This window comes from Photinus pyralis, unplaced genomic scaffold (genome assembly GCF_008802855.1).
Source record: "Photinus pyralis isolate 1611_PpyrPB1 unplaced genomic scaffold, Ppyr1.3 Ppyr1.4_LG1, whole genome shotgun sequence".
NCBI lineage: Eukaryota > Metazoa > Arthropoda > Insecta > Coleoptera > Lampyridae > Photinus > Photinus pyralis.
The window spans coordinates 54803570-54828568 of NW_022170249.1; the positions used below are offsets into that span (position 1 = coordinate 54803570).

Sequence of the window (24999 nt, forward strand, 5' to 3'; positions counted from 1 at the left end):
AAGTAACTTTTTATTAAATTTTAACTTGCACAAAAAATTACAAATTCAGAAAATTTTGTGAAGTATCGGGAAAGTCTACGTACGAAACGTAGGAACCCGCCGAAGATGGGCCTGGTGTTGAATTATAAATTGTAGCAGAACTGCTATCAGAAGAAGGCCCAGGTGCAACATTTGTCGAAAAAGTGTCATTGCACATTGTTGATTTCATGCTCGACTATAGCATGGCACCTTTTTGAATATCCTCTTAGCTTATTAGCTACATGTTGGCCATATATAGAAAAGCGATCTTGCAGCGGGTCTTGGTTTTGTTTCGCAAGATAGCGAGTGTGCGTGTCCTGCAAAATTCGAAGAGCTTCTTTAGATAAGGAGTTACTCTCTTCGTGATGTTGTTTTTTTGGTTTTTTCTTGGCCGGGGGTTTAGCATGTTTTGCATTTTCTTTTTCTTGTGTCTCATCTACTTGTACTTCGTCTTCATCTTCCCTGATGACCACCTCACTATCGTCCTCCACCGGAACGGAAGACAGATCCATTTCGCCATTTTCTTCTCCACTACCTTCGGTATCCTGTGAACAATTTTACATTATTAACTTACAATAGTGCGTGTAACCTAGGACAAAAAATGGTATAATAGTATATTTTTGTTTCAGCTGCCTAAAACTGACAACGAGTGGAGGCGTGTTTCTGAAAGATTTGAAAAATCGTGGGGTTTTCCTAATTGTTTAGGAAGCATGGACGGCAAGCACATAGTACTCCAAAGTCCTATAAACAGCGGAAGCGATTACTTTAATTACAAATCGTTTTTCAGCATTGTATTGTTTGCTTTGGTAGATGCTGATTATCAGTTTATGTTCGTTGATGTTGGGTGTCAAGGACGGATATCTGATGGAGGGGTTTTTAAGCATAGCAAACTGCATAAACTTCTTCACACAAATAGTTCGAATTTCCCAGAAGACAAATCCCTGCCAGGAAGGGATAAATTAATTCCCTATGTTATAGTGGGAGATGACGCATTCCCGCTTACAGAGCGTATTATGAAACCTTTTTCTGGTATGTATGAGAAGGGGTCATCCGAAAGAATATTTAATTATCGACTTAGCCGAGCCCGCCGGATAGTAGAAAATGTATTTGGTATACAATCTGCAATATTTCGTGTCTTACGGAAACCTATTTTACTGCAACCAGAAAAGGCAGAACTAGTAGTGCTCACAACAGTTTACCTTCACAACTTTTTGAGGAAATCTGCTTCATCACGAAATATATATACTCCGCCGGGTACATTTGACTCTGAGGTAGAAGGAAAAATAATAGATGGTAGTTGGAGAAAAGCACATGGTGACAACGCTAGCTCCCTCCGGCCTATGCGCAATGTACCTCGCAGACCAACACTTAATGCGTCTTCAATTCGAATTGAATTTTCCGAGTACTTTAAGAGTAATGGAGCCCTACCTTGGCAAGATGAATATGCCTAAAACGTTTGCACTTACCAAATCTTTTTCTGTGTCCAGTGTATCTCGGGGAGCGTCTCGGTCAAGCAAAAAATGCATCCTTTCAAACGCAAACCATTTCGATATGTACACTTCTTGACGTGCTAGAAACAATACATCATATAAATATGTACCTAATAATAAAATGTACTACTTCAGTATTGTTATTTAGCAAACCGCATACCTTTTCCGGTACCAATAGTTTTTTTTCCTTTGCTTTTCTGACTGCGGAAGGAGCCTAGCAGACTATTCATTTTTATTTTCACCGTTTTGGCATCCACATTCATTATTTTGGAGATTTCGTCCCACGCATCATTTTTCTTTGTTTTCGAAAAATAAAATTTATGCTTGGGCTCCCACAACACAGGATACTTTTCGTAGATGTCGATTAGCTCCAAACATTTGTCGTTACTCCATTCCATATTGTTAATTCTAAATAATGAACGTATAATTAGTATAGATAGGTTTATAGTATGTTTGAATTGGATCATATCAACGTGTATTCAAACGTACCTGCTATGATCCGTCGTAATGGCTAATGTAAACTAAACAAACTTTTACAACACGAGGCACGCACGTTGAAAATTACTAAACACGTCAATTTCACCGTCCACACTGAATCGCAACGCACGCACGTTTTCTTTTGAGCGGGTCCAAAAAACCGACAGCCGACGGCTCGCATCATGCGCGCGCGAAGCGGCTCGCGAGTCAAAAAACATACGTTGAGAAGATGCGCGCCGACGTCCACATCTGCATATGCGTGCGCGATCACGTCATATGCGCTCAGATGTGGACCCACCTTAAGACATAATGAAAATTTGCTGGAAACCTATGTCACAAGGTGCCACCCACACGGAATCTCTCAGCACAGAGTATACAATAGGAATACAACCACAACCACTTCTGGGGGCCGCTGTCACCTCCGACAAGTTGAAGGCCATGGCCAACCTGTTGAAAATGGATAGGGGGGAGGCCCACATGTCAAGCCGACAAGCTCGCCGCAGGATGAAAAGAAATAAACGGCATATTACTATCCACATTGGAAATGGTAAATATATAAAGATGACGAGAAAAGAAGCTACCGCAATGGGATGAGTCGGACAGAGGACACCAAGGTACCGGCTTCCGAAGGAGGGGTGATATGTAAGGAATCCAATTATGATAGTTTTTATAATCATTTTAGGTATTAATAATGAAAACTATTTTCGTTAAGTTCCGTGAGATGCCGCCACCTACCTTTCCGATTATATCAAATACCACTTCCCGTTAGTCCCTTCCCGATTACCATTTCCACATATTCCCCCAAACGGCACTTATTGAGCTCACCTTCCTTTAGCTCAAAACCTGTTACCAGAACAACCCTCCAGATCTCCTGCTGTTCCTGAAGCTTAGGCCCGTGCTTTGTACCATAGGCCTAAATTTCGCCAACCCTGTTATACCTCACCTGACCACTATACCTGAGCTGTTTTTAAGTCGGCGTCTGCATTAGGGAAAGTTATAATTTCCTTTTACATCATCAGAGTCGGAAAAGGAGGAATTCGATTTTAAACGGTCTTCGAAAGTCATAGAAGAATCTTGAATATTGTTATTCTCCATATTATTTTTATGAAATAACTCAGAAAATAAAATCGTCATCATCAGCTTCACAATTTGCATATTTTGGGGGGCGCATCAAATGAATCACTGACGAAAATTTCAAAATATTTCGGAATGATTTCACAGTTGGGGGTTTCGATTGTAATCACCCCGCTGTCGATATACAGAAAATAAATTTTCAAGCACATCTTGGTTTAATCTGCCCGTTAACAGAATTTTGTTATATTCAAACAGGCACAATATTGCATTTATCGATGTAACAAATCCCTCAAAACAATATACCTTCTGTTCTTTGCCATTGAATTTAACTTTTTTTATGGTGTTGAATTTTTCTAATGCGTTTTTCATGGTTTTCCATTGCTAATTCATTTGTTTCTTCCAGGGCACATTTATAAGGATTTCGGGTATATCTGACTGATGAATTTAATACATCGAATAGAGCCGTATGTAGTGCTGTTTTACTTTTTAACAAACCTAGCTGAATACAGGTTCTGATACTCATAGTAGCAGCAACGCTGTGACTAAACACCTGTGTTGCCAATTTAACAGACATTCTTTGAAATTTGTTGGGGTTTATATGTGTCTGTCAATTTCGTTAAAGCTCTGCCCGTATTACTCCTTTTGTCAATTTGGTAGGTGTTCCTGATGTCATCAAAGGATATTATTTCTCCATTCATCAACACATAATTCCCAATTAACAGATTGTTTCGTAGACTTTTCATTAAGTGAGGTACATCATATATTCCATAATATATCTTACCGTTATATAGAAAATGTGGAAAGAAAACAATTTTCTACTGCTAGATGAAGATTCACAAATAATAGCTCGCGGACATAAGCCTATCTTTATTGAGAAGCAACTGCAAAATATAGAAAAGAAAATGATAGTAATAATTACAGCTCAAAGGGCGGAGTTCAGCTTGTAATAAAAATTACTCGCTGCTCTTCCACTCAACCCATAATGATTGTTTAAATGATCACATAATGGTATAAATTTAGTTGTATGCGTCATGTAACAAAAAAAAAGAAAAAGTAGTAAAATTAAAATATAAATTATAGAGTTTAGCAACAGTAACATTGTAACATCTACGATTTTAGCACACTACCTGACCACTATACATGAGCTTCTAGCATGATCGACTTGTACATGCGTTTAAATTGTTTTAGATTTTTCGATTTTAGAGAATTTGGGAGGGGATTATACAATTTGTAGATGTTAAAAGTGAAGCATCTTTCGAAAAAACATGTAATGTGTAATGACGGAGCTTAGCTGGAACGGATTTGCGACCTAAGTGTCCTAAATCTTGAAACCCCTCAACAACATCACATTGTTTATCGTATTCAAATTTTGATTAAGGCCATCTCATCAAAATACAAAACAACCTCTTTATCCATTTCAGCCATTGTACCTACTTTTATTTTCAATTTTTTTAAAAAAGATGAATTAAATCCGGGACGTTGCGAAAAATCCTTTATCCGTCCCCTAACGGTACTAATTCCAGGCAAAGAAACCCCCTTTGATCTCAGAAATTTATAGCAGGATGGACTTTTATAATGAAGAATCAACGCGATTTTTTTTCACTACTGGAGTAAGTTCTTTTTTTTGTGCTAAGCAATTGCATGTTTACTCAAGTTTTTGCAAATGGAGATATATTGACAGGGAGTATAATATTACGAGGTAGAGTTTTCAGTTTTCGTTTCAACTGATACACCTGCACGGTTTTACTTTTCAATTGTTTTTTTATACGAATGAGTTCATCACGAGTTGCGTCTAAGCGGATCTCTAGATCCTTTTCTTTTTGGGTTTACAATTTAATTGTCTTTTAACAGGAGTTACAACAAATGGCATCTCAACTACCTCAGCTAAAAATGTTCCACTAGGACTAGGGCAAAAATTTGTATTAGCGTCGTCCTTTTGGTGGGAGTTGAATATATTTCGAAGATTGATGATGAAAAACGGGTTGATGGGGGCGTTATTTCATCTCTTGCCGAAGTATTTACCACCTACATAGCAACTACAATCAAAACGATGATATCACAAAGACCCTTTTTACATTAGACATTCACATCCCGAATTTCATTTTAATCGGCAAAACCATTTTCCGATAAAATAAAAATAACGGTCTGGCGGTAGATAGCGCCTTACCGAAGCACTTTTGGATACCAAGAACCCCTGGTAGCGCGTTGTACAAACCTTTTAGGAACACCCTGTATAAATTTAAAAGCCTTTTTGCAAGAAATGGCAACAGATGAACAATTTCCCACTCTGTTATCAGATGAGAAGTGGTTGAAGTATTTCCGATGTAGAAATAATGCGACTTCGTCGGAATTTTTAAAATTATGCTCGTTCTTTTTCGCTATACCGGCCCATAACGCCAACGTTGAAAAAAATTTTAGTATGATGAAGGCTCAGTGGATGGACGAACGAAATCGTCTGTTGCCAAGTTAATTAAAAGCATTTTAATGGTTCAGTTTAATTTAAAACATTTGACGTGCACAAAATTTTATGATTAATGTAAAAACGAAACGGATTTGTTGCATGCTATTCACAGCAATGAAAAATATAAGAATTAAGTTTTAATATTAAATGTTAATAAATATGTATTAGATAAATGTATCTACAAATAAAGTAGTATTTTGCATTTGAAATGTTAGTGTGGTCAATTTACAGGCAAATGCATAAAATAGCGTTTTTAGTGGTTATATTTTCCAAATTTTTCCCCAGTCTCCATATTTAATAGCCTCCTAGCGTTTCAGATGATTTACAAAGGTAGTGCAATTGAATAATTTTAGTCTTTTCGTTACATGATGTAAACAGAAAATCAGAAAATTTACTTGTATAATTTTCCTTCAAAATGGAGACCAAGAAGAAAAATCAAATAGATGTGAATTTTAAAAACTAGAAATGTAAATGCCTGTGATATCTGCTGCTAAGAATCCTGATAACTAAAAATCTTTGTAAATAAATGATATAAGTTTGTCGCATAGCCAATGAACGTCATAAGTGCTATTCAAATTGTATGAATTATGTGTTGAGTACATAATTAGAATAACCTAATGAACCGGCAAACTTCAAAGTACACGCGGTCTCATTTCTTCATCTACATAATTATGCGCGACACAAAGAGGACGGTCTCAATTACATCATTTTAGTATTATCGAAAATAAATCTATTTAACAAAACCTTGTAAAAGAACTTTTTTGCTTATTTTACAGAAAAACTCCGTCAATTTATAGACGTTGTAAAGTAACGAACAAGTATCAACTTGCCACCTCCCGTTATCGTCCCTTCCAATTCTCTGCAGTATCACGGACTTTCCATTTGTTACAATGTAATCTGATGAAAAAAGCATTTCAATATTATTGAAGTTTTTGGCCATAAATTCGATTACGAACAAGAAATGGAATTAATGAAAGTATTCTAACCCAAATCCGGCTCTATGATTAATAAAAATTCATATTAGCTACGCTAACGAAACGACTAAGATCAATAATACTGTTCATATGAGCTATTTATTGTTCTACACATGCAATAAGGTCGAGGTTGAGACTTTTCCAACTATACTTTTCAACTGTACGTTCACCCCGCGACTTATACCTACATGTTACCGTTTTTGATAGTAATTGAAGGGTGGGCTTGATTCAGAATAGTAGAGCACTCTTCTTAATGTAATTAATCATTTGTAAGCAAAACTATTTATTTTAAATCCCTCAATGTATCAGATTCCTTTTATCATAATCATGCATCGAAAAAATCTTGATGAACTTAAACATGAAAATGCATATTAAATTATGAAACATAATATATCAATCGCTTTTTTCGCTAAATTAAGTACAACCGAAAACACGAAAATCGTTAAAATGATACATTTTATTCTTCCTCGCGCCCTCTGCCATTTGTAGAATTTCAAAGTTAGAATTTCATTTTATTTTATAATTAAACTAATTAAAAGTTCTAATTCAGCTTTGCGGATGAAGGAATAAATATTGGAATGGTTTTACAAAGAGCGGAAATGTGCTAATGGTGAAAGCGGAAGAGTTGAAGTTAAAGTAGGTACCATATAAAATTTGTAGGTAACTTTTTTATACAGAAATACAGTCACGATAACAGAATTAGCTTAACATTAACCCGAAATTAAGTTAACTAAAGTTAACTGGGGAATTAAGGTAAATACGTTAACCAGACTAGGTATAACTTAATTCTTATATTGCCTTTGGCGCTTTACTAAAGTAATCCATTCATTGTATAGATTTCGCCTTGTTTCATTCAACTATGGAGGTACACATTTAAACACTTGTACTTTCCAACTGAATTATGCATCGGATATAAAACCCGAACATGTTTGTTATGCGGATTTTGTTTTAGAATAATCACATTTTACCCCATTTTATGTCCAAGACACGCAAAAGGAAAGGTCGCTTAAAGACTGGTTGCACTAACCTCGAGGCGTGTTATTGTCATTTTATTATTTTTTAATCTGGGTAGATTTATTTCCGGGATGGAAGTAAAACTAAAAAAGAGAGTTTTATAGATATGTTTTTTCTGCCACATAAATCATCTTTCCGATAGTCGTTTTCACGAATACTTAGTTTGCAGAAGATGTGTGTATACACAGTTAACATCTGCAGAATGCGAGATAGCACAGTATTTTTTCAACAATCCTTCTCGGGTCATGCATAACATATAAATTCTTTCCAATATTTTATTTTCCACACGAAAAATATTTAGAATGAAATATACTAAAATAAACTGCACAATTTATTGCACGACCTCCACAATCACTAGTCGAAGGTTCTACGAAAGCTGTCGCACATAAATCCTAAACAACATATAAAAATTGCGGTTGGTCATGTTCGTTCACTTTCATAACCTATGAAAGTGGTTGGTCAATATATCGCAGAGCGATCAACGTGGCCGCCTTAATTTGTTATACAGTGTGTTCATACTTCGATGCTGACGATTGCTCGCAAATTAGCAAATGTTAGAATAATTAAGTAATTTTAAGATTTAATTTATGTTGTCCATATGTTTTCTTGTGTTAACTTAATATTTAGTTTGGGCCTCAAAAGAAAACCGCCGCCTTGTCACCCTTAATCCTAATTTATGTTTCCGAATGCGTCACCAGGTGGACCATAAACACATGGCCATATTACATGGGGTTTTCGAGGAGATTAATTTAAGTTAGTTTTTAAGAAGTCGCATTCTGAACCGCGCCGAAATCGGTCGTCTAGCAAAAAAGTAAACCAATAATCTTAAGGTGACAAATTCCAAGTTTATACAGTTTTCATATATAATACCATAAGTAGTCGAAGTATTGTCGAATATTTTTGAGGTGCTGTCACGAATGCTAGTTACGCTGATTAATACCACGAGCGCTTGCGCGAGTGGTATTAAAAAGCGTAACTAGCATGAGTGGAGCAATGGTATTCGGAGGACTATTCAACGAATCAAAAGAAAAATTAAGCATAATTACCCACGCGAATGTATTTCCATGACAACAACAAACGTCAAAATAAATTATGGAAGTTGGTTTTCATTTTGCTATTGATTCTATTCGAACTTTTGTGCTCCAAGCTAATTCGTTATGAGTGATTAAATTAAAAGATGTGGTGATAAGTCGGTTGTCGAAATTGATTAACAAACTAAGAAGAATGTTCCGGTTAATACGACAAAATTTCGCGTCATTTCACTGGTGGAAGTTTGACAAATGTCATTGAATAATCGCATTGAATTGTCGCTGAAATACCACACGTGAAATTATCGCTGAAATACCACACGTGCAATTATCACTATAATTCGTTCCCTTAGACAAGGAAAGAATATGGACGCATAATTCACTAGCGGTAGTGTTACCAGCTGCCACATATTGACATTGGCCAGTGTCGTAGCATCCGTAAATGCGAATAGTGGCAGAAGCACCTATTATAGCTAATAAATCACGTTGAAGTTGAACATACGAATGAAATTCGTGCGTTGCGCTATTTATTAATCAGACACGGGTATAAACGAAACTTCCTCTCATCTTTTTTCGGAAATGCCTTCAAAACTAACTGTCCCTCCACTCCCTCCAGCTAAAGATTGTGATAAAATAAGAATCTTCATTGCTTTCTGTTTGATTTTTCACGTAAAGCCGTTTCCGTACCAATTTTCTCTTTGAAAAACGCGGAGTGATAATGACTACGCCTATGGAGTTTATTGAATAATTCCATCCTTGAAGACGTTTGTTATCAAATTTTGAATGCATGGGATTGGTTCTGTTGTAAGAAATTAAGTCAAGTCGCTCATTAAGCTATGAATTTTAACATATTAAAAGAAGAATATTCAAAGAAAAAGCTTTATGAGGAAAAATAGGAAAATACGTGGTAACGGCATTAGGCACATTTTCAATATTTACGTTTGAAATGAAATTCCCGGTTCCTCCTTCTCACTCTGGCTTTTGCATCCACAATATGCACATTTCACCATGATTTTAAGTTGTTGTTTGTGTATTTCCTCTCAATTTAAGCGCAAAAACTTATAAAAAACGATGTTACTTTAATGACATATGTGCCACATATAAAATGGCGGACTTGTTTAAAAAGGTAACACGATTCATACACGGGCTGTACGGCATACGCGGTATCCATACTCTTTCCTAATCTAAGTTCGTTCCCATTGGCGCAGCAATTTGAAATCGAGACATTTCACTGGTTGAAATCTGACAAATGTTAGATGAATTGAATAGTCAATTAAATTACACTTGTTATTCAAATGTTTTTAAACACGTGTACACATGTACCTATAGGTTACATACGTTTTAAGATACTTATACACAACCTCACTTTTATTAGGGGAAACCGGTCAAATACCGCGCACTTAAGAAATTTTGCTTGTAAAAAAGTTGGGTTAAAGATTTTTTAAACGCGCTTTTGTCTACTGGTATGTACATGCGTAAGGTATCTCATGATTACCTCACAGAAAGTTTAACTAACACCTAATTTTATGTAAAGTGGATTTTAAAAAAATGCTGCAATGCGCGGTATTCCCCAGTTCCTTGGGTAATACCGCGCATTTAGTGGGGAAATGGCGCGCAGTTTATAAATATCATTTAGCTTGCATAACTAGGGTTGATTTTCTTTGTTGTTAAATAAAACAATGGTATACATTAATTTGTTTAATTTAAACTTATAAACGGTAATAAAGAACGATAACATAAACGATAAAATGTATTTTTTATTAAATTATTGTTTTTTTTAACTTTTTATTGCTGGAAAGGCACAGGTCGCACGTATATTCCGCAGCCGTGTCCCATCCACTACATTCGGCGTGTGACCAGTTTGCACATAGAACGCATCACATAACTTCTCATCAAAACTACTAGCGTTGCTACTTGAGTCATCACCTAAATGCAAATTTCTGACATGTCTGGGTTTTTGGATTTTCTTATTAACAGATAATTTTCTTTTTTTTGATTGCTTAACTTTTTCTGACTTACTTTTTACTCTTGCCTGTTCTTCCTTTTGGATCTTTTTTTCTTTAGCCGCTTCGAGCTGCTCCTTTAGAGGAGTAGACGTCAAAATTTCGGAATGCTTTTTTGTTCGTTTCTGGGCAGACGTATCACACACTGATATTGGAATGGGTGAAAGTATTTCCAACTGCTTACGAAGTGGAGAATTCTTAGTAACGACAGGAGCCAAATTTTCTAGCTGCTTGAGTGGGGAGCGAGGTGGGGAGTCCCTATTAACAACACAATCTCTTGACGGTCCTGGTTGAGGTTCAAGGTTGTCGCAGTCTCTCGATGGTCTTGGTTGAGGTTTGCGAGTGTCTTTAGTTTTTTCTTTTTCAATCTTAGAATTTTTTTGGACTATTTGCTTCCTTTGTGTCGTTTCTTCCGTCTCATCGTCTAAATTCACTTGCGAATGGTCAAGCACTATGTCGTTTTCGGGATTTGGGCCGAAATCATCTTCGGAAAATTTTTCTGGATTTATTGGCCAAATACCAGCAGCTTGAAAGCCAGAAATTCCTTTGTCCATCGTAGCAACTTTTATGTATGCCTTGTTAAAGATGGATGCCAAGTCGTAATGCGTTATTTTTTCAAAGGCTTTGGTTCTTATGTGTAAGTCACATTCCCGATTAAACGCATTTTTCAAAGGGCCATACAAAGTCAGATCGAGTGGTTGCATGCGGTGGGACGTGTGGGGTGGAATGGACAGCATTACAATTCCATGATCTTTGCAGTAATTATAAACTACCAGTGAAATGTGGCTTGAATGATTGTCGAGTATCAAAAGCACGGGGTCTTCTAGGCAGTAGGCTTGCTTTGATATATGACTATTAAAATGTTTTATCCATTCCAAGAAAAGCCCTTCATTAATCCAGCCATTTTTTGAACAGTGATAAACTGCTCCAGGAGGACCATTTTTTTGCAAATGTGGATTCATCCTTTGTCTCGGGAAAATAAACATCGGTGGGATATATTGACCCAAAGTACTCATGGCACAAACAACCGTTACAGTTTTTCCCCGTTCCCAGGATATCGCAGATCCTACTTGTTTTTGTCCCTTGGGTGCAAAAATCTTAGCTGGCTTTTGAACGGTCGAAATCCCGGTCTCGTCGACGTTGAAGATTCGACTTTCTAGAAATTTATATTTGTCCATAACTGATATCAGATTTTGGATCCACTTCAATTTTGTTAAATGCAGAGATACGATTTAAGCTAGTACCTTCCGGTTGCCTAAGGCTAATAGTAGTGTTGCGCCTTAAAAAAAGAGTTAGCCAATCTTCGCCAGCCAATTTCTTTTCGGAATCGAAAGGGTGCTTAATATTGTTTTCTTCGGCGAAACTGTAAGCTAGTCGGCGCAGTTCAATCGGAGTAGTCCCAAAGAAAACTTTTGCCAATTTTTGGACGTGTGTTGATAAAGCTTCTTCTTGGGCTTTGTTGAATACAGGATTTCTTCCCAATTTTGCTGCATCCGAATTGTTAGACTTTAGTCGGTCACGTAAAGTAGACTCAGGAATCCCAAAGGCTCTTCCTACTTCCCGAATAGCTCGTCCATCTCTTATAGCATCAATTGCTGCCCGCAACTGTTCTGGAGACCAGTTGCACTTTTGCGACTTTCGTTTATATTTTCTAGTCATGTTATCTAAAAAAAATACAGATTATTAACTTAACATAATAAGTAATATGGGGCAATACCGCGCCCACACGTTATTGCCCCGGAACTATCGCGCGGCATTCCCCCAAACGACATGGCGCCATTTCGCCCCGACCCACACAAAAAGTAAAAACTTTGGAGGGTTATAAATAAAGGAAAATAAGGCTGTTAATATACAAAAACGTATAAGACAACAACTGTACACATAAAAGATATACAAAACTTTGGCCACTTACCTAAATTTTCGTAAAAGTTAGATGAATATCAGTTAAAACACGAGTTTACATGAAATAGGTATCAAACGACTAATTAGGCGCCTGCAAAAAGAATAAGTACTTTAAAATTATCTTAAGAGATGGCAGCACTTATTGAACGGTTATTGGGAACGTTCAGTAATTGTACACTGCCGTGCGCGGTATTCCCCGGTGCGCGGTATTTGACCGGTCTCCCCTACACTTAATTTTTCATTCCTGACAACTAATATAATATATAACATCGTCAAAATATTACATGCATCATCACTTCACCAAATGACGCTCGGCCTGAAGATGACCTGATAAGGTCGAAATCGATAGCCGCAATAGTAATAAAAAAAAAACGTGTTTAAATAGTATATTAAGATACAAGTGTATAATCAAGTCTTTAAAGCACGCGCAACGAGTTTAAGGGCACGACGCAAAGCTGAGTGCCTTTAACGTTGCAAGTGTTTTAAAGACCAATTATACACGTGTATCTTATAGTATTTTTTATTATACCTGCAGTATAATTTAAAAATAGGAAATACGATGAAGTCATATTGACGTTATACTCGAATACATGTCTAATTAAGTGGGCTGGGTGTTCGTAATTTCACGATTGCCATGGAAATGTCACTTGACGTTTGCTTATAAAAATCATCGTCTTTGTGAATTAAACGATGTCCGTTGAAAAAGATAATACACCGTCCATTAAATCGATTGTTGTAAAATCTAAACAAACGTTGGTAGGTGTAAAATCCAACTCCAGTAAAGCCTATTATAAAGAATATGAAAAGTTGTTTCCATGGATGAATAGGAAGTTACTTACGAATACAGTCTTAAATGCATCCATAATGCTGGCATATATGAAGGAAATGTCAAAGGTATTTAAATCTTCTATATTTTGGTGCATTCATTTTGGTGCGATTAAAAAGTGGAACAGATTTGGAAGCATCAAAACGTTTGTGAAAGCTTCAACCATAGGTACAAAAGCCAAAGAAATGTTCTGCATTTACAGAAAGCGACCTAAGAGGATTTTTTATTTCATCCAGATGACAGTTTCAAAAGTCATACTTGAAGACTTAGCAACTTTACGTGTGTTTTAAAGGCCCTTTTTCGCACGCATTTGAGTGTTTAAAACGGAGATTGTGATTCAGGTATAATAAAAAAAGATTTTCTTTAATTCCCAATCCTCATCATACAACACGTTTAAAAGAACGATGGAACAATACATCAATCGAAAGCATCTTTGCCACTTTTAAGGCATTCATCACTCTCTTCATCCTTTTCCCAATCAGAAGAAGAATCCTTTAAGATGACTTCTGCCACGTCTTTATCCGAAGAATGTTCTTCAAAAACAGTCTTCTTTTCATCAAATACTTTCTTCTTCACAACCTTCTTTGCCATCCAGAGGAATGGCCGTACGCGTTTGTCAGTTGATCTCTAGCAGTGCCTGTTTTAATTGGGTTGGAAATCTTGATAGACAACCCTTCTGATGTTGAACATTGGAAATCCTAATTAAAGATAATCGCTTATAATACCACGAGTGCATTCATTGTAATCAATATAGTATATTCTGATTATAATGAACAAGAGTAGTATTCGTTAGATTATATAATGAATAAACAAATTAAAAATATAATTTTTACCATGCTATAATACGAAAAACACGGAATCAATACATTAGTAACAAAAAAGTTTAATGGATTGATATGGAAAACAGTTATTATAATAAATGTTGGTTACATTATTATCTTCATTATTTATCTTCATTAATATCTGAAAAAATGGTATCTTTAAAAGGATTAAATTAATAAGTATTTTTTCTGAAGGAGTTCGGCTGTAATATTCCATAATGTTTTCATGACACTTTGTTTATAGTCGGTGCGATCTGTTTTTTTCATATTCAATCCTAAAGTTAAGACACTTGAAAGTTCCTCGTTTGAAGTTTGACTAGTTAAAACGTAATTCCTGTGTTTGCAAAATTGCGTTCCAAACGTACCTAAGGGGTATTTCGTAGGGATTACGAATTAAACTATTTTCTGAAACTACTTTAGAAACAACTACTTTCGTCTCTAAAAATGGTGAGGTCTCTAGTGAGGAAAGTAAAGAACAATTGCTGCGTTAATGATATAATGACATTTATGTGTCAAACTTCATTATTGCATACGATGATTTTTTCAATTTTCATTGTTTCAGAAAAACGGAGAGACTAGATCGGTAAGAGTTGGTGAAATTTTAAGCGCCACTAACTTTTGCCGTGATAGGGAACCGTGCACAAAAATTAAAAAATAGCCCTCTGGTGGTCGAAGAAGCTAAAGCTATAAAAAGAAGAGGACAAATAAGAAACACAAATTAAGAGGAGCATAAAATAATGTTTAATCTCCCCTGGGACTTCTTGAAAATACAAAATAAATTATAACTCGGATAATAAAGGCAACTTTGTTGTAAATGTAACAACAGAATTTAACAAAACGAATCAGCATTGACGGCATTTCATATTGTCTTTGGCGCGTGTACGTACGATTTTGTACCTACGTTTATACTTTTTACAATTTAGTGTGAGCCAGTGACTAGTAAGTTTTTTAGTTGATTCTAGATGGATGAATTCGTGGGAAATAAATTAACGGAGTGGGGGCTGTATAATGATTTACAGGAGCGGTTTAACGGTAAGTGACTAAAAAATTACATTAGGTATGTCATTCAAAATGGAGTTTTATCAATTTTAGCGCAACTAGTGGATGAAGAAGTTTGGATGAGAAGAAAATTCTTGAATAAGTATAATTCCTATCAGATCTTCAAGGTAAATTGTACAATCGAATTTTCTATTTCGCCTCAACTCTTATTTTACTAATGTACATACATATATAAAGTGGAGATTTCTGCTTACTAATTGAAATAGTATTTCTCTGGTAAGGTTGAAATGAAAAAATATCTGCTTATTTGAAATCAACTTTGTTTGTTTTTATTTGATGACGCTATTGATTTGCTTTTCAAATTCTATTACTTCTTTATGCCAGATTTGGGTAATTTATCAATGGTAATTGTATTTTCGCCTATGCTTCATCTCCAGCACATACAATAACAGTGTGCTCTACGAAATCATCGGTAACCGATATATCAACAGAAAAATATCTCGGATAGTGTACTCCGTCAGTTATAGGAAGATTTATATAAACACTAATGTCAATATTTTAACCGCCCTTTATGTGTATCGTAAGAAGTAGTGGGGGTATCGCCGCCATTTTGACCTTAACGAGCGCAGTAAATCAGTACGCTTCTAACTGTACAAAGCGGAGCATCGTAAGTTCACGCGTTGTCCAGTGATAGCTTAAAATCATGAGTGCCGCAATAGACAACTCCGCCAAGTGTGAAGTGCGTGGTGATATAAGATTTCTTTAAAACTTTAGAAGCGGCTAAGAAGGGCAATTCAAAACAAGTGTCGTGTCCTCCGGACATTTGGTTGTGCACAAGTGACCTTTCAAAAAAGTTTGATTGGGACATTTTTGGCCATCCCCCGTATAGCCCGGACTTGGCTCCAAGTGATTTCGTGGTTTGCGTCTCAGCGATTCAACAATGACGAAGAGCTTCAAAACGCCCGACGTCAACAGCGATGAATTTATAGTTTGCATCCAATAATTCCAAATTTGCGAAATTGTTCAGCATATCTTCTTAGAGATTGGACATTTGGTTTTGGTAAAACAATTTTCGACAAACTCTCCCAAATGATGTCACTGGTAGAATGAACGATTTCATGCACCGTTGGAATTTTACCTACCTCAAGAAAACAGTCAACGTTCTCGCATGCCAATACAATCTTTCCAACGTATATTTTGTTTAGTGAAATATGGGCTGCCAATTTGTACGAGCTGTTCAAATTTCCCCGGCGTCATTCGCAAGTACTTAAAAAATTTTTCCGGTCTTCCGGATCTTCCAGTAAACGATCATACAACAAATGGAATGTTAACTGAACTGAATCGATCCGTTTGTTCCCTCACCAAAAAAGACAATTTGTCGCGCCGCGCCGCTTATGTGAGAATTGAACCCAGCAGTGACGCGGTGCTACGCGTCGCTTATGTGAGAATCGGGCTTTAGTTTTTAGATGTATATAATATAATTCTGGGGCTTGGTTCTAAAAGGGCCAATGTCAATTATTTTGCATATTGGCCTATACGTACTACGGAACTACATTCCAGCTAAATTTATATGTGTAAAAAGGGCCAATGTCTATATGCAATAGGAAAACAGATACAAAGTACTAAAAGGTCAAAGTTGTTTTGTGATAGAACAGATTTCTTGTAGTAAAAAGGGCCAATGTAGACATAGGCCCGGATACGAACAATTACTTTTGCTTCTAAATGGGCCAAAGTTGACATTGGCCTTTTTATTATAAAACTTTACCGCATGATGGCGTCACAGATGGCGTACATTGGCCGATTGACAACCTATACTTAACCTAGAATTCGTTTATTGCAAGTTGCAACAGAGGCTTTTATTCCGGGCTTCGGTCGATTTTATGCGTGCAAGTATGTTGTCTCGTGGTAAACAATTAGTGAAAATGTGTTGTGAGGCAGAAATGTCAAGTAAAGGTAAGATTTGTGATGAAATTATAATTTAGGCTGGACGGATTGGTAATTGCTTACACGTAAGAATTACAATTAGCAGTACCATTTTTATTACAGAATCCATGAATAATACCGTCTATACTCCTAATCTTGACACTCATTCAGAGAGAGCAGAGGATAGAAAAGCATCAGGTAACCCCTCTGGTTTATGTTGAGAACTAAGGTAAGTAACTTGTAGAGTTTTGGTTTTGTTGCAGAAATCCAGAGAAATGCAGATTCTAGTAACAGTACTGTACCTAAAAATCAAAATAAATTGCAGTTAAGATCAAGGGACCAGTTCTCTGTGTCCTATAGAGAAAATATGTGCAACGATGAAATAGATGGCGATTATGAAGGAAGTTCTGATGATGAATATAAACCAGAAGAGAATGAAAGCGATGATTTAGATTCTGATCAGAATGATAATACTTTAGGTGAAGTAACACACATTACGGCAGATTCTGGCGAAATGATGGACAATACATTGAAGCCACAAAATAATGAGCATAATAAAAGAAGAGGAAGGAAAAAGGTGCAAGTAGGTGAGGAGAGTAGGAAACGGAAGCGCAATCCAAATAATTGGGACAAAAATAGAAGGAACAGTTTGAAAATGAAAGGAAAAGCTTACACAACAATAAAAGGTAAAACAGTACCCGAAAAGTTGTTGAAAGATAGTTGCAAATGTAGGAAGAAATGCTTTGACAAATTTTCACACGAGGAAAGGCAAGCGATTTTCAGGGCATTTTACAATCTATCACACGAGGCACAAAATCAGTTTATAGCCAGTCACATTCAAGAAATAAAGAAGAAAGTACAAAGGCTAAGAAGCAGTAATAAAGAAAGTAGGAGACATTACACCAGAATTTACTATTTCGAGAAGCGCACAGAAAAAATTGAAGTCTGTCAAACTTTTTTTAGATCAACACTTGACCTATCATTAAAGAAAGTACGGATAATATAGAGAAAAAGCGCAATTCTAAGTCACAGATTTGTCCAGACGATGCTAGAGGAAAACATGGAAATCACCCTAAAACAAAAGAAGAAGACAAAGACATAATAAGACAACATATTCGAATGTTTCCTGTGTGTGAAAGTCATTATTCAAGAGAGCAGACTACAAAAAAGTATCTACTATCTTCTGATCTTTCAGTTTCAAAGATGTATAAACTTTATCTTGAATACTGCCAAGAAATTAATGTAACACCGAAAAACGAAGCTATGTATAGCAAAATTTTTGTTGAAGAATTTAATATATCCTTTAAGACCCCTTATAATGACACCTGTGCTACATGCGATAGGTATGATCTTCTTTTAAAGTCAGCCAAGGAAGAAAATGAAAAACTGAAAATTGAAATGGAAAAAAACGATCACTAGAGCCACTAGCTGATTTCGCTTACAAGGAAAAGAAGAAAGACAAAGCTGCTTGTAAAACAAATCCACATCTTTTGGTAATAAGTTTCGATTTGCAGAAGTGCTTACCAACCCCCTATCTAAAAAGCAGCATATCATTCTATAAGAGAAAATTATGGACTCTTAATCTTACCATTTTTGAAACTCAGGGGGTTACTAACTCTGCCAAATGCTATATCTGGAATGAGACGATAGCTCAAAGAGGTGGACAAGAGATTGCTTCATGTTTATACACCTACCTGAATCAGATTCCTCCCAATATCACTGAAGCAGTTTTATACAGCGACTGTTGCCCTGGTCAAAATAGAAATATTTTAGTTTCAGTGATGCTACTTACTTTTGTAGAAAAAAAATGAAAAGAGAAGGGAGAGAGATTAACATCTATCATAAATTTTTGGTGCCTGGGCATACGCACATGGAAGCGGATACTATCCATGCAGCAATTCAGAAAACGAAAAAGTTGACCACAGTGAAAGTAGACATTCCCAGAGATTGGGCCAATTTGATCCGTTCAATTTCTAGAAGACCTCCTATTTTTGTTCATGAAATGCAGCAACAAGAATTCCTTAACTTCAAGTCACTGTTATCAGGAAAATTTCAGCATTCCAAAACAAACACGTTAGGTGAAAAGATTGTGTGGTCTAAAATAAGAGTTATCCAATACTCAAGCGAGTTCCTTGGTTTGTTACAATACAAAACTTCTTTTAGTGACGATGACCCTTTCAAAACAGTGACATTGCTCAGGAAAAGAACTAGAAATTCTGAAAGTGTCGCCCTATTGCCAATTAACACGAAACCTTTGGGTATTCCTAGTAATAAAATGCAGCATTTGAGAGACCAGTTACCCTATATTGATGAGTGCAGTAGACCATACTATCTTCAGTTTCTTAACACTATAACAACATCCCCAACAGCCTCCGATACATTCAGTGGAAGCGAAGATGAAGAGTATCATTTTGCCGACTAGTACTGAAGTTTATTTTGTTACATTTTTGTTGTATAGTAAGTTACTTTTAAAAATATAGAATTTGAAACCAGGCCAAAGTCTTTTTTCCTCCATTTTTTTTGTTTATTCATAAAAGGCCAATGTCAGTTTTTTTTCCAAAAAAATTAGTTTTCATAATATGATGTTATCTTAAGGGCAAAAGAGTAATCAGCGCAATCATTTTAAGTCAACAAATCAACTAACTACTAATAGTAAAGCGCCTACATAAGAGCAGTAATTATGCACAAAACTTTAAAACAAGTTTTCTTGAATACATCATTATTGATATTGGCCCTTTTAGAACTAAGCCCCAGAATTGTTCGATCTTCACTCGTGTAATTTTTATTTCAAAACGGCGGTTACTTTCTGGATTACCCTCGTAAATACACCCACACAAATTGAAATTAAAGTAACGACGTTGAAGAAGGTTGGTCACATACACGATACATTTTCATTCTCTTGAAATCAATTGGGTAATACAAATGAAAACCATTTAAAGCATAATTCGCCCCAAACGTTATCTTAATTCATAATTACTATCGTACGTATCTGTAAATAATAAACCTTCAACGAAAAATTACGCCTCATTTTCCCTATTATTTGCTTTTTGCACCACATAATTCCCAAAGTGTATTATGAAGAGTGAGGGTATTTAACGAAATTTTACAACAAAAGGAGAAATCGCTTGGGAACCGGCACGCTGCGAACACTTAATTGCAGTACGCTTAAATTATTCATTATTGAATACAAAGAACTGCAATTTCAGGCAAGATAACAATAAGCGGGGAGAATTTTCAGCATTTAATTTGTCTCAACTTGCTTAAATTCAGTGTTATACGAGCCGAAAGGATTTCATACTTTATGTAGATTCTTAAGCACTCTTCTGTGAAAATCGTAGGAATGGAGATACGAAGCGTGAATGATCTGAAGCGGAAATGTCTCTTCCGTATTAGATCCATGAAACATGTTACGCATCTGGAGCTAATAAAAAAAAGTTGCGTTCTTGTTAATGATAAAATTCGTAAATCATAAACCTGAGAGTTCGTGAAATCAGATAAAATCGCAGGTTTTTTTAATTTAAGATAGCCGATACAGTGAAAGTATCCATTATTTAGCCTCATTTTCATTTATTCCTTGTTCGGTATGTAAGATTATACAACGCTATTAGTAGAAATGTTAACGGGCGGTTTGTTTAGCACAAGGATGACATTAGTACATTTGTAATTTCACATTAGTTTAATCAGAAAGTCAGGGCTGCAGACGTTTCGCGGATGCGGGTACATCTACAAAAAAAGGAGTACAATTAAGGTGCTTCTAATATATTTTCATTTACATGTAAGCAAAAAAATATGTTTTACCATGAAACTCTTTTCAAATATTTTTTCTGCCAAAAAGTCCATTAGTTTCCGGTTTCGATGTCAGAAAACTGATTTGCTACTGAAAACTTTTGTTGCTGAGCATCTAGATGTGAAGCGTCAATAGCTGTCGCAAAGTAAATACCATTTTTAGATGAAGCTTTCTTGAGGTCTCGTTTGACCCTATTGAGTTTGTTTGAAATTAGACTTCTGTGAACTTTTTGAGAAAGTAGCGATCTATACTCAAATAACTATGATGCTGTTTAATAGCATGATTAATCGATACAATTTTAATTGTCGCCACACTTGATTCTTGATTTTTATTTCTAGTTTGAAGAGGTTCTCGACTCGTTGCTGTAACTGGTCGCGGTATTTGTATCTTTCACTTTTCAAGAGAATTTTGCATAGTCATTTCAATTATTATTCAATACGCTAACTATTTGTACTTCCTGTGAAGTAAGAAATCTCGAATGACTCGCGAGCTTCGTATTTATATGCGTCGCCGTCGTGTTATACATAATGGGTTACACGTTCTTCTCGTAAAATGACCGGAACTAAATAAATGCGACAACCGCAACGAAACCAAGAAGTTCATTTTTTTAAGTTAGCAACGGTGCATTATAAAGGACAATTTTTGACTTCTTGCGCAACGGTCGTTTTGATTTTTCGAATCTTGCTATTGTTTGTCTTTGCACTTTTCTTGTACGTCAGTTTGTAGAACTAATCTTCTTAAAACAATTTTTTGTCGCTTCATCTTCAGAGAAGTGTGGAACGGCAGGTGTTTCCTAGAAATCCAACTTTGACCTTTATTTTTCTTTGATAGGTACTAGAAGATGACTTGGATTGTGGGAAAAGCTTGAAATATTCATTTTTATGTAGGGAAAGTAGTTATTGGTCTAGGGACTCAGTAGGTAGGGGACCAAACTGATTTCAAAAATTCCTAATGGAAAATAAGCGTCCTATTCCGTCTGTGTCAAAACCCATTTCAATTCTTTAGCAAGTTTCCATGGCTTAACATGATTTTGGATTTATTGCCGAATTTTTGATAAAATAAGGAGAAATACTTAAAATTAACTATTTAACATACATATCATTAGAGATCAATTTTGCCTGAATATCACCAGCCTATTTTTTCAAATTCTTTTTCTTTTCGGGACATAAAACTCTGAATTCTAATAAGCACTGTTTGACATATTCTCTTTCCGTTTGGATAACTTCGCTATGCTTGAACTGACAATGAAGCTAGCTTTCACAACACTGTTCTGTTGTGTTCTTAATTTATTAAAAATTTGTTTCTAACAAATTGGTGATTAGATTTTGAATGTAGCCTTTTCGCAACTTAAACTCAAAAACAAAGATAAACTGCGCGATGAATGTAGGAGACCGTGGACAATTGTTACTATTTTTATTTTTCTATTACTTACATATTGCCATGTAACATGCGTCTTTCATTGTTAATCAAATTTTTGTTTCAATTTATTTAATTAATCCGATTGGGGTTTTACGTGTAAACACAAAGCGAGTATTGGGTTTCTATTTGTACCCAAGTGGTTTGTCGTTGTAAAATATTATTTCCTAGAATTGTTAAATGTAGGGCAATTTATCGCTTATTTTCGTTATCGATTTTGCTTTGTTAAATCAATAATGTGACAGTTCTGAATTAATTTATGGTCACTTTGATTATTTGTATAAAATGTTGATATAAGAATGCAATTAATCGGGGAAAAAACTGCGGGTTTTCATAGAAAATGGTTTCTCTGAGGACTGAGATAAGAGATTTTCGCGTAAATTTGTGTAACATGACTTAAAAGAACGTCTAGAAACGGAGTTTTTAGTGCACTTTCACTTTTAAAAAATAAAAAGTGCACTTTTGCGCTCCTCTTGTCTGACTGAGTCACAAAGGCTCCGGAACTACACCACTTACAGACTTGGTATTGGTGTCATTCGATCAGAAATTAAAAATTATTTCATGTACGTATTCTAGTTAAGGCATGAAATGTCCATAAGGGCTGTTAAAATTGAAAAACAGATTCGAAACTGCACTCTTCGCCTCTTGCTCACAAGTGACTTAATGATTTTTTTATTGGTCGTCGGTTTGCTACGCTCCGGAGTTTTCCGAATTGTGAAAAGGAGGGAAGACACAAGCTAAGTACTAGAATTGCGTCACAAAGCAGCCTTTTGCCAATTTCGAGGTCGAGTTGCTGTTCGTTGCAAGAATTGGGTCTTTTTCCAATTTTATGGCCGGAGTGCTGTTCGTTGAAAGTTTAGAAGACGTCCTGCGTTAATTTTCATGTTGTTCGTCAAGTAAATAATCAGAAAACCCGAGTTCAAGTGAGAGTTTTGATAAGACGTACGAAAAAGTTTGGGTGGAGCAGTTTTTCATTGAAGTTGTCGTCTACTGTTTCCGGACAGCCTTCGATTCATCTGTTGTGTTTGGCCAGCCAGTTTCAAATTGTGTAAAATTACATTCCTGTAACCTGATCAGAAGATAAGTTAAAGAAGAACAAGTTAGTGCGATCCGTTTTGTAGAGTGTGTTTCTCTGTCCCAGTTAGTGGTTTGTGTGTCCGGAGTTTTGTTTGCAACTTCAAAATGGTACTGATCCATAACTTTCGATAAATTATCAAAACATTTGGAGATGTTAACTCTGAAAGTTGACAGCTCTAGTATGACTTGCACTCTAATTGATTATATTTCGAATTTGTGTTCGTAAAGTTGGAAAACCAGTATCTGGAACTCATCTTTGTAATATTAGGCCGGATGGCAAACTCAGAACCGTAAAGAAATGTTGGGAATGATATTATTGTTTCAAATAAATGGTTCATTAGAGTGCAATTAGCAAAAATCTAGGTTTTCCCTATACTCCCGAGGCCTGGCTCGGCCTTCGCGAAGCTGCAAAGATACAAATTTCTGGTTTTTCGGCAATATCTGGTTTTCTACTTGTCGTACGACCAAAGTGGTGGAATATGAAATTGAATCATTTTTTCATGGGACATAGTTTCCAAACAGTAGCCGTGCAATTTTTGAGAAATGCAGTAAATATCCGTGCGTCACTAACGCTGGCATTGAAATTCTGGAAATTCTTGCATTAAACAATAATAATGTCTTTATTTAGGCATTTTACAAGTAAACAACTGACGGCAAAAAAGGACGGAAAAAAAGATGGCTATACAAAAAAAAACAATAGTTCATACAGAAAAAAAACGCGAAGTTCACGAAAAAAAAGAAATATTATTTTCTTGCTCTTCCACTTAACGCAGAAAAATAAACTTAAAATTAACAATTAAATTAAAAAATGGCGAGAGTTCCAGAATACAGTATTAGCCCAAACTATGGATCTTAAAAATAGAAATACAAGGAGTCAAAAGAAAAGAAAAATGAAAAAAAGCACCTAAAAGAATTTTACGCATAACTTTTTTTAAATTGTGAAAGATTTAAATATGTATTTAATATTTGACGGAAATGAATTATATACCTTCGCAATGTTATATGAAAAAGAAGATTTAAACATTTGTAATTTATGTTTAGCAATATTAAACCCATGGCTTCAATAGGCTATATCATGGACGGAAGTGGACTGTGAAACTTCTTCAATGTGGTTTATACAACTGCGTCTACGGAAAAATCTTGATTGGTCATGCGTATGCATTAGCCTTCAGAGCTCCAATTCTAGCCAAGGATGTCTTCTCCGCGACAGGCTTCACTATGGAGGAACGTGCAGATATGGAAGCTCTTTCAAGTATCGATCCGTTATTCCTGAACAGGATTGAGGGGGAACATTTCAAGGATACAATGAATGGACTCGCAAAGAATGGACCAACGGCCAACTTTACGGGTGCAATATTTCCATATGGATATGGATATAGTTCATTCAAGCGGAAAGAACAGGAAACTGCGACTCGCACCTGAAGACAATACAAAGAATGTTACCATACTTTCACGCCAGCGGTCACTTCTTGTATGCCAGGTCTGCTCTATATCTGCATGATATGCTCCATCTAAAGACAAAGATGACGCCCATGGAATATACCGTTTCGTGATGAAGGATATTTTACGATTAGGCGTTCTGAAAAGTTCTAGTGTGGCATACGGTCAGATATGGCGATAGAACAGACTCTCACAAGATCTGTGAAATCGACTGGTGGTTTGACCCACGGCCGAGGACTCATTGTCAGTGTTCCACCGAAATGGATTCT

The 24999-nt window shown here is 36.0% G+C and overlaps 2 protein-coding genes across 2 annotated transcripts; both read right to left on the bottom strand.

Annotated features, from left to right (window-relative positions):
- Positions 1 to 185: 185 nt before the first annotated feature.
- On the bottom strand, positions 186 to 2206 carry LOC116163143. Its single transcript, XM_031476995.1, has 4 exons — positions 1998 to 2206; positions 1669 to 1916; positions 1485 to 1588; positions 186 to 563 (listed from the first exon to the last, which is right to left on the bottom strand). The coding sequence occupies exons 2-4, from the start codon at positions 1904 to 1906 to the stop codon at positions 186 to 188; spliced, it is 720 nt and encodes a 239-aa protein (XP_031332855.1). The 5' UTR covers positions 1907 to 1916; positions 1998 to 2206.
- Positions 2020 to 12311, bottom strand: LOC116163153. Its single transcript, XM_031477004.1, has 4 exons — positions 12257 to 12311; positions 11784 to 12203; positions 10556 to 11695; positions 2020 to 2234 (listed from the first exon to the last, which is right to left on the bottom strand). The coding sequence occupies exons 1-4, from the start codon at positions 12309 to 12311 to the stop codon at positions 2020 to 2022; spliced, it is 1830 nt and encodes a 609-aa protein (XP_031332864.1).
- Between the last annotated feature and the right edge of the window lie 12688 nt (positions 12312 to 24999).